Raw genomic sequence first — 10182 nt, forward strand, 5'->3', positions numbered from 1 at the left:
GCTCAGAAGGCTCCCTTTCCAGCCCCAACACACACGACCAGGAAGGCTGAGTGCATGTCCTGTGTCTTCTGCTGAACAATCTCTTTCTTTACTCAATAAATAATATTAAAAATCTTGCATTTTTCCATCTCCATAAAAGCGCACATTTGTAGTTTCCGCCTCCCCTACCGCTGTCGCGCTGGAGCAGAACCGGCAGGCTCACCCGCAGGCCCAGAGACGCCACTTCACCATAGGACGAAATAAGTTCCGCCAGCGCAGTCCGGCTGACAGCCTGTGCGCCTGCGTCGGCGCTCCGTACGCCGCGCGGGGGTCAGGGGTCACCGGTAAGATGGCGGCGGCGTTGACCTTCAGCCGGCTGCTGGCTCTCCCCAGGGCTGCGCGGGGTTTCGGGGTGCGAGTGTCATCGAGTGGGGAGAAGATCACGCACACCGGCCAGGTAACGGCCGCCGCCGCCGCGCCTGGAGCCCGAGACTGACGGTGGCGGGGCGCCTAGCAAGGTGTGCTTCTGCCAGGCGCGCGCGCAGCCCTTGCTGGGCTCACCTTGGGGTGCAGCCCGCAGCCCGGCTCTGACTGTAGCTGTGACCTCCGGCTGGGAGTCGGTCTTCACTCACTCTTTGGGTGGTATCTTTGTATTGAGGTCCACGTTTTAGCATTAGGGTATAAAGCACCCCTAACGCTCAATATAATGGCGAACAATCAAAGGAGGAGGAGGCGGAAAGGAGCACACTGCCTCCTGAAATGTCGCCTTTTGGAATGGGCTGTCTGTGAAGGCGGGGGCTTGTCTCCAGTCTGCACTCCTGTCCGTCATTCCCGTGAGGATTCCTTCGTTTAAGAGTACGCAGCCTCTTGGCGAGTCTGCTCGTCAATGGCTGTAGGCCACAGGGAACACTGTCCTGTAGTGTTTGGGATCAGAATCCAATTGTAAAAGTAATAGATTTTTTTTTCTTTTACAGGTTTATGATGAAAAAGACTACAGGAGGATTCGGTTTGTAGATCGTCAGAAAGAGGTAAGGGATAAAAGGGATCATAAAGCACAAGCATATGGAGCAGCTCTAATAAAATTTCTAATTCTGCCCCTGTCTAGGGGATGGGCTGTGAAGAAAACACAGGCTCAGTGACAGTGTACATATAAATACCTGCAAACACTATATAAGAAACAAATGGTTTTCACGTTTACACTTGGACCCATCTTTGAAGTGACTCATGTCTAAGCAGATATCCTCAAATCTGAGGTATTGACTGGTCCCAGGCTTCTCATGGAGCGGGTATTTAATGTGTGCCAGTTTAACATGTAAGAATTAAAGAAATTCTCACAGATCCTAAGCGTCCTAGAGACCCGGGGCCCTAAATGTAAATTGTCTCAACTCCCCGCCCCTCTCCCCCCCCAGAATGCACAGCATCCTGTCCCCCAGAATGCACAGCATCCTGTCCCCCAGAATGCACAGCATCCTGTCCCCCAGAATGCACAGCATCCTGTCCCCCGAATGCACAGCATCCTGTCCCCCCGAATGCACAGCATCCTGTCCCCCGAATGCACAGCATCCTGTCCCCCAGAATGCACAGCATCCTGTCCCCCCGAATGCACAGCATCCTGTCCCCCGAATGCACAGCATCCTGTCCCCCGAATGCACAGCATCCTGTCCCCCGAATGCACAGCATCCTGTCCCCCGAATGCACAGCATCCTGTCCCCCCGAATGCACAGCATCCTGTCCCCCCGAATGCACAGCATCCTGTCCCCCGAATGCACAGCATCCTGTCCCCCCGAATGCACAGCATCCTGTCCCCCCGAATGCACAGCATCCTGTCCCCCGAATGCACAGCATCCTGTCCCCCCGAATGCACAGCATCCTGTAACAGTATTTCAGGTGTCCATAGAATGCACAGCATCCTGTAACAGTATTTCAGGTGTCCATAGAATGCACAGCATCCTGTAACAGTATTTCAGGTGTCCATAGAATGCACAGCATCCTGTAACAGTATTTCAGGTGTCCATAGAATGCACAGCATCCTGTAACAGTATTTCAGGTGTCCATAGAATGCACAGCATCCTGTAACAGTATTTCAGGTTGTCCATAGAATGCACAGCATCCTGTAACAGTATTTCAGGTGTCCATAGAATGCACAGCATCCTGTAACAGTATTTCAGGTGTCCATAGAATGCACAGCATCCTGTAACAGTATTTCAGGTGTCCATAGAATGCACAGCATCCTGTAACAGTATTTCAGGTGTCCATAGAATGCACAGCATCCTGTAACAGTATTTCAGGTGTCCATAGAATGCACAGCATCCTGTAACAGTATTTCAGGTGTCCATAGAATGCACAGCATCCTGTAACAGTATTTCAGGTGTCCATAGAATGCACAGCATCCTGTAACAGTATTTCAGGTGTCCATTGCGTCATCTTGTTTTCAGTCCGGTACCTGTCCTAGTGGTTCTGTTGCTGTGACAAAACACCATGACCCAAAGCAGCTTGGGGAGGAAAGGGTTCTTTTCACTCTGTAACTCTCAGCTCACATTCCCGAGGGAACTCAGGGCAGGAGCTGAAAGAGACCATGGAGGAATGCTGCCTGCTGGCTTGGTGTGCTCAGCCTGTTTTCTTTGGGCACCCAGGACCAGTCAGTCTAGAGGAGGCACTGCCCACCGTGAGCTGGGCCCTTCCATATCAGTCATCAAGAAAATGCCTCCACAGACCGGCCTGCAGGCCAGTCCTATGGAGGCGTTTTCTCGAAGGTTGACGTAAAACTAGCCAGCACAGGACCTCCTGCATTAAAAGAAGACACACCACTAAAATCTACTGTTCTGATGACTTATTGAGGTAAGTTTTTATAGTTTTCATCAAATAGACTGTGATATGCTCTCCCAGGATAACTTGGGTAGGTTCAGTCCCCCACACAGGGGAAGGTCATTTAGTTCGTACCAGTATGACTGCTCTTAAGGTTGGCTCTGCCCTGCCTACATAGCCGAAGTAAGTTTCTCTGTATCTCCTGCATCTAAGCGTCTGGACTCTTCCTTCTGATGTGGTAGTTCATACTGTTCTCCATGGTTCCAGAGGTGTTTGTCTTTCATGTCTGCCTTCAGCATTGCAGTCAGCTTATTCTTTTTGTTCTACCATAGCTGTCCCCAAATCTGAGTTTCCCTGCCCTCTCTGATCTAGGCTACATTGTCCCAGTGTCTAGTTTTTGACTTCTGCTTTGTAACAAACATACTTGCTATGCATTGGTTAATTGTAAATTCATATCCCCAACTTTTAACTAGTATCCTGTTGTGTCTAATGACTAAGAGGTAGAGAATTTTGTGTTTTTTGACTCCTTGTTTATATTGCTTAGATGTCAGAAGGATCCTGAGGTCCACTCAAGGTTCAGCAAAAGAATGCTGGGATTTGTTCTGATGTCTACTGGGGGTGGGGGCGTGGAGGGGGGGGGTCCTTCGTTAAGTAGGTAGAAGCCAGTGATCTTATATGCTAACACAGGCTTCAGGGTGAATAGCATAGGCTATTACTTCTCAAGTTCAGTTTTCTCATTTGTAACTTTGAATATTTTTCATAGTGAGTATTTGCCATTGTAGGTGTCCTTGGATTGCCTTGGATTGCATAAGGCAACTTCTGCTCCTAGTGTGGCAGATAGATCTCTCTGTTTACCGTTGGGTGCTACTGTATTCCTCGTTATTGTGGCCTTTGCCTGCGTTCCTGCCTGCAGTCCTCCAGTGTGAGGTTTCACACGCTCCCCCTTCCCTCAGCCCTCTAGTGTGGGGCTTTGCATCAATAAGCACTTGATGTTGAGGACAGGACAATTCCTGAAGGTTATTTTCTCCAGCTAGGTGTATAAATGAGACATTGGCAGTTGGACACTGCTGCATATTGAGAGGGCAGGCAGGCCCAGCGGCTCCTATTTTGCACTGGAGGTGGCAGTGGAGGTGCAGCGTTTACTCTCAGGTGCCCCGGGCATTAACAGATGTGCTTCTGAGGGTGTGGCTGTACTCCATCCTCACTCTGCAGGGCTGAGGGTCAAGCAGCTGAGGAGTGGATGTATCCTGACTCTTGGAGCCTGGACCCTAGCTTTGTTTTCTGGCTGGCCTGGCAGAGGGTCCCAGGGAAGAGTTTAAAGATGAACTGAGACAGTAGAGCCAGTGTGGTGGGTGGATCACTGTGCCAGTGTGGAGCTGACTTGGCCCTGCGCTCCCCGAAGATGGTACTCTAACCACTATTGTCCTGGTGCCTTGTCCTGGCTCAGCGCTGTGTGCGTCTGGCTGCGTATCTGTGTGGCAGACTCTTGTTTGCTGGGTGAGGAGGCATCTGCTTAGGCATTCTTTCTCAAAACACAAATTCCCTGTGCATGGGTAATTTAAAAATATTTATTTTAGTCTTAGAATTTTTTTAAAATCCTTTTGGCAGTACTGGGGTGGAACTCAATTCCCACATGTACCAGGCAAGCGTTGTACCACTGAACTGTTCCCTTAAGAGACTACTGTAGAGCCCTGTAGGCCTGCAGAAGGTGCAAGTCTCATGTACCCCCCTTCCTGATCGCTGTTCCCAGCCTTACAGAGCTGGTGAACCTTGCTGGCACCTGATGACTCACTCACTCAGCTCCGTGTTTGCAGAGTGCCCCCCCCCCCCAATGCTACACGTTCTGGGTTTTCACAAGTGTGTGGTTCTCTCCCCTGAACATTATTTGGGTGTTTCCCTCTGTCAGAGTTTCTTCAGTCATAGGTTAGGAAATGAGCTGTATCTGGGTGTTTGTCTGAGGACTGTGGGTATCAGGATGCTGGGCGGTTAGACCGGATCTACAAGAAGGCTGGGAAGCGCTCATGAGAATCCTGGCTGGCATGACTGGAGGGTTTGATGCCTACAAAGGACCAGGGTCTAGGTCTGTGATGCGTGGTCATCCCGAGAGGATGCTGCATCTCTGCCACCTGTCCTTGCCCTGGAAGAAAGGCCAGAAGTCAGGTCTAGTGATCTGTACATTGGGATCCCTGAATGAAGAGGAGGCAGAACAGCTGGTTATGTGATTGTCAGACACGCGCTGAGGATAGACAGTCCTGTGCTGGGATGTGGTAACAGCGGCCTTGTCCACAGTTGAGGACTTTTGGTGTTACTGGAGTCTCTGTGTCATATTCTGGGCTGCCAGGCTAGTGTGCTTCTCCCTCCGAGCTCAGGTCTTCACCTCTGGGGCTGGTGGCCACCCAGTGGTCATAGACAAGGACAGCACAGAAAGTGCCAGGGAGCCCTCACTTCACTTAACTGCCTCTGCCCTCAGAGAAGAAAATGAAATGGTGGCTCTTGAGTTTTAACTCGCCCCTCTGTAAAGGACACACCTCACAGTGTTGGATGGTTGAGGCACCGTGACAAGTCTTTGACAGTTCTCCTGGGGCCCGAAGCGGGACAGAGCCTGGTTGAACACGGTGCAGATTTGGCATGTGGTTGGAGTGTTTATGACCCGGACTCTTTGTATTCCTGCCTTGAACCAAGTTCCAGGAAGCAGATGTTAATCCTGGGAGGTCAGGGTGCCCTGGAGTGGTGATTAAATGACAGGAGGGCAGGCACTTGTCAGTCACCAGCGTGGAGGTGTCAGCTGTCCTTCCCACAAGGAGACGCCAGGCTTCACAGCTGCTTTGATGAATTCCTGAGCGTTTGTTAGTGCGGCCTTTGTGACATGCTGTCACCTCACAGACTCATAGGACTCATACCATGGGGCTCCATTCGTATGGTCGCTGCCTTTACCCACACGGGGTGCACAGAACACACAGCTTTCCCTAGCTGTTCTAGGTGGTGGTGTCAGGGAGCTGCCTAACTGTCAGAGGGACTGCGATCACAGTGGAGTGTGCTCATGGGGGACTGTTCGCAGAGCATGGAACCACTGTTGGAGAACAAGCCTAATGTCCTTTTGCTGCAGCATGCCACCATTTCCAGTGTCTTCCATAGTGTTTACAGAGCTGAACCTCCAAGTAGAGGCTTACCAGGGGGTAATCTATAATTCATAATGTGCCCTCAGAATATCAAACCTTTTCCAGACATGCCTGTTTCTGAGTGTGGGTCTCTGGGTTCTGAGGAGAGAGGCCAGCATCCTGTTTCTATGGCAGTGGTGTCTTCCCTGCACTCCTTTCTGAGTCTGATTTGGAGACCTCACACCAAGCTTCACACTCCCCCAGCCTGTGGTGAGAGTGGAATTACCCTTTCCTGTCTATATTCCAGGGAGTGCAGGGACTGAACAGGAAGTGAATGGCTTTCTTGATGGACCTTAAGGCTGTTCTGCTGAGGTTCAAGATGGAAGATGCTGGGTGGCACATCCAGGAAGCTGAGTAGTGGCCCAGACCTTCCATGCTCATAGCCAAAATCACTTCAGAAGTGGCTGATCACCCTCCATGGCTTCAAAAAACTGCTGGAGAAGGGAAGACAGAATCCTGCTCACAGAAGGGATGCAGGGTCTGCTCACAGGCCTGGTGGGCTTAGAGGTCATGTGTACACAGTCTGCATCTTTCAGATATTGTGTAGTTCTCTGGGGCTCCAGGGTTCAGCTTTGGAGTATTACCACCTTAGATGTTGGGGTTCTAGGGTGCAGTTTGGAATATTACCCCCTAGATGATGGGGTTCTAGGTGCAGTTTTGGAGTATTATCACCCTAGATGTTGGGGTTCTAGGATGCAGTTTTGGAATATTGTCACCCTATATGTTGGGGTTCTAGAGTGCAGTTTTGGACCATCGCCACCCTAGATGTTGGGGTTCTAGAGTGCAGTTTTGGACCATCACCACCCTAGATGTTAGGGTTCTAGAGTGCAGGCTTGGACCATCGCCACCCTAGATGTTGGGGTTCTAGAGTGCAGTTTTGGGCCATTGCCACCCTAGATGTTGGGGTTCTAGAGTGCAGTTTTGGAGTATTACCACCCTAGATGTTGGGTTCTAGGGTGCAGTTTTGGAGTATTACCACCCTAGATGTTGGGGTTCTAGGGTACAGTTCTGGAGTACTGCCCTAGATGTTGGGGTTCTAGGGTGTTGTTTTAGAGTATTACCACCCTAGATGTTGGGGTTCTAGGGTGCAGTTTTGGAGTATTGCCACCCCTTCTCTATCTGAAAGTGAGCTGTGAGGCAGTCCATAGCTCTGCCAGTCTGTGGGCTTTGCCCCATGGATTCCATGCTTGGATGTTTGAGTCATTTTGAACCATAAGGAAGCAGTGAAGTGGGCAGGAATAGTGTAATGGTTCCCTCTCTCCATTTGCTGGGCTTCCCCTGTCCACAGTGGTGAGCTGAGGTAATGTCAAGGCACACAGAATGGCCTTTGCTCTGTTCTGTCAGCATGTGGTCCCACTATCCAGATAGTCTGGAAACAAGTATTGAATATGATAATTGTTCTAAATTTTCCAGAACATGTAAGTCTTAGAACAAACTGATCTTCAGAACATGATCATGACAGCAGAATCACACCTAGAAATGACAGTAAATCCTTTAACTGATAGGCTTAGCTGTGTTAGGTTTCTAAAAATGTGTAGCTTGACTCTGTCCTTTATCAGTCATGAGGGGACAGCTCTAGGACATCTCAGTACTGAGCAGGTAAGTGATGCTTCTCAATGGTGGCCGGCGTCATGGTGGATAGGCATGAGATAGGAACTGTCTCCAGGAAATGCCTGTGGACATGCTAGGCGCACTGGAAATACACTAGTTACAGGGCATTTTTCAAGTGGGCAGAAGTAAGCTCTGCTGGAAGTGCGCAACATGATTAGGAAGTGGCCGCTTGGTTCTGCCCTGGTAGTCAACCTGTGATGGAGGATGGTCATCTGTCTATGTGTTACTTTCATTGGTTAATAAAGAAACTGCCTTGGCCCTTTAATAGGACAGAAAATTAGGTAGGCGGAGTAGACAGAACAGAATTGTGGGAGAGAGGAAACAGAGTCAGGTAGACGCTTCAGGCAGCCGCCATGCCTCTCCTCTCTGAGTCGGATGCAGGTTAAGATCTCTCCTGGCAAGCCACCCCTCGTGGTGCTACACGGATTACTAAATATGGCTTAGTCAAGATGTGAGAGTTAGCCAATTTGAGGCTGAAACTAATGGGCCAAGCAGTGTTTAAAAGAATACAGTTTCCGAGTAATTATTTTGGGTAAAGCTCGCTGGCACACAGCCCACCGCTCCTACTACAAACCTGGTCGGTATCCACTAATGAAGTAAAAGTCCTAGCTGTGAGGGAACCTGGTAAGAGACACCATTGCCAGTCACTGCTCAGCATCGACCTGACCGGGAGTGACCAGAGCGCAGGGTAATGAGAGGACATGACAAACATCAGTGACAGTGCCACTGACCTCTGCTCATAAATTGATCCCGGAAGAGTAGGACCCAGTCAGACCACTATCCTTAAAGGAGCGAAGGGAGCACCAGGCCCTGACTGTTTTGTGTGTGGGTCTCCAGTGATCCAGTACTGTTGATTTGTTTATGAATAGAGAGCATGGTGGAAAACTTCGGATGTTTGCCTTGTGAACACAGACAAACTGTGTTGGGGGGCATCTGGTATTGACAGACATGGAGCTGCAGAAGGGCACATGACCCAGCAGTGAGTGACTGTGAGAATCAAACTCAAGAAAACTCTAGTTACATAGAGAAACAGGGTGTGGAGACTCCCAGGGACATAGTCCACAGCAGAGAGCCACTGTAGCCTCGTACAGCCCTGGGTGGGGAACACTGGTATGGGATGGGGCCTCTGTCTTCTGAATAAGCCTGTGATGCTGTTACACCGTGTTCCATGTGGGGGACAGGTGACACATTATTGTTACTGAAGTCACATTCTCAGGAAATGCACATGGCACTGCCCCGGCCGTGTGATCATCTGTGCTCTCTGTTGGGTTTGGGAGATGTGTGGATGGCTGTGGGGAGAAAGGATAAGAGACAGAGCAGGTGACACAGAACGAGCCCAAGTCTCAGCAGTTCCTGAATCCAAGTGGGGGACAAAGGAGGAATTGACCTTGTTCCATGTCTGAAGTTTAGGATTATCTTCCATTGCATGAGTACATGGTATGTACCTACCTGTGTTTTGAAGGACTGACTGTAGTGCTCATTTTGAGTAGCATTCAGTTGACTTCGTGGATTTGGATGGATGCTGTATACATAACGTGTATGAAATTATGAAGATCTTGTTTGTGTTTCCCCCTCTCCTCATCTCAGGTGAATGAGAACTTTGCCATCGATTTGATAGCAGAGCAGCCTGTGAACAAGGTGGACCATCGGATCATAGCCTGCGATGGCGGTGGTGGTGCCCTGGGCCACCCTAAGGTGTACATAAATTTGGTATGGAGCTAAGCAGCCTGCTGTTTCTTGACGTTCACCTTCCCTCCCATCCACCTGCCCTGGCTCTCCGGGTGTCCTCGCCATGCATGGGGTGGACCCAGATAACAGCCACAGCCCGAAGTTCAGTCTCTGTCTTGTGTTTTCACGGGCTTTCTGGTTGACACTGTATTTCAAGTTCAGCCTGGCTTTCAGTGTGCTGTCTAATTGGGATTTGAGGTAAAATATAAAAGTATGAGATAATTCCTTTTGAATCTTTTTCAGGACAAAGAAACAAAAACGGGGACGTGTGGCTACTGTGGCCTGCAATTCAAGCAGCACCATCATTAGTGTGGGCTGTGACCTGGTCCTCTGACACCTGTGCAACATCTGTCTCCACGTTAGGTGTTTAGGTGTGAGGTCACTGCTCTGTGAACGGTGTTCCTTCTTATGAATAAAAGATGCTACCATCGTGGACAATGAGGTGTTTGTTCCTTTCACAGTGTGAGCTCATGTAGCAAACAAGGGCAGGAACAGCTTCGCTTCCGGAGCGGCTGCCCCTCTAGTGCTGGCTACTGCACATGGGTACCAGGCACTTCCTCAACTCTTCTCATGTGGGCTGACCAGAGAAATGGCCAAGTGAAGGAGCAGCGAGAGGAGAGAATCACTTCCGCCTTGTACACACACACACACACACACACACACACACACACACACACACACACACCATGTGACCAAGTCTGGGTGGCCTCAGTCTGTTTCAGAGCTGGACCCTCACCTCAGGTCAGGGCCTCCCTCCTCATCCTTACCCCAGCAGAGCATCTTAAGACCCTGTTGGAAGGCCCAGTGAACGGTGTGTGGTGTACTTACCCAGGGTTCTGATGCAGCAGTGTCCACCAATAGCAGCAGCTGGCTGGGAAGGCGGTCACAAGGATGTGGACGC

The 10182-nt window shown here is 50.1% G+C and overlaps 1 protein-coding gene across 1 annotated transcript; it reads left to right on the plus strand.

Annotated features, from left to right (window-relative positions):
• The first annotated feature begins 289 nt into the window (after positions 1-289).
• On the plus strand, positions 290-9719 carry Ndufs6 (NADH:ubiquinone oxidoreductase subunit S6). The gene is made up of 4 exons (XM_038323876.1): positions 290-436; positions 954-1007; positions 9141-9263; positions 9525-9719. The coding sequence occupies exons 1-4, from the start codon at positions 329-331 to the stop codon at positions 9588-9590; spliced, it is 351 nt and encodes a 116-aa protein (XP_038179804.1). The 5' UTR covers positions 290-328; the 3' UTR covers positions 9591-9719.
• Positions 9720-10182: the final 463 nt, after the last annotated feature.

Source organism: Arvicola amphibius, chromosome 3 (genome assembly GCF_903992535.2).
Source record: "Arvicola amphibius chromosome 3, mArvAmp1.2, whole genome shotgun sequence".
NCBI classification, from domain to species: Eukaryota; Metazoa; Chordata; class Mammalia; order Rodentia; family Cricetidae; genus Arvicola; species Arvicola amphibius.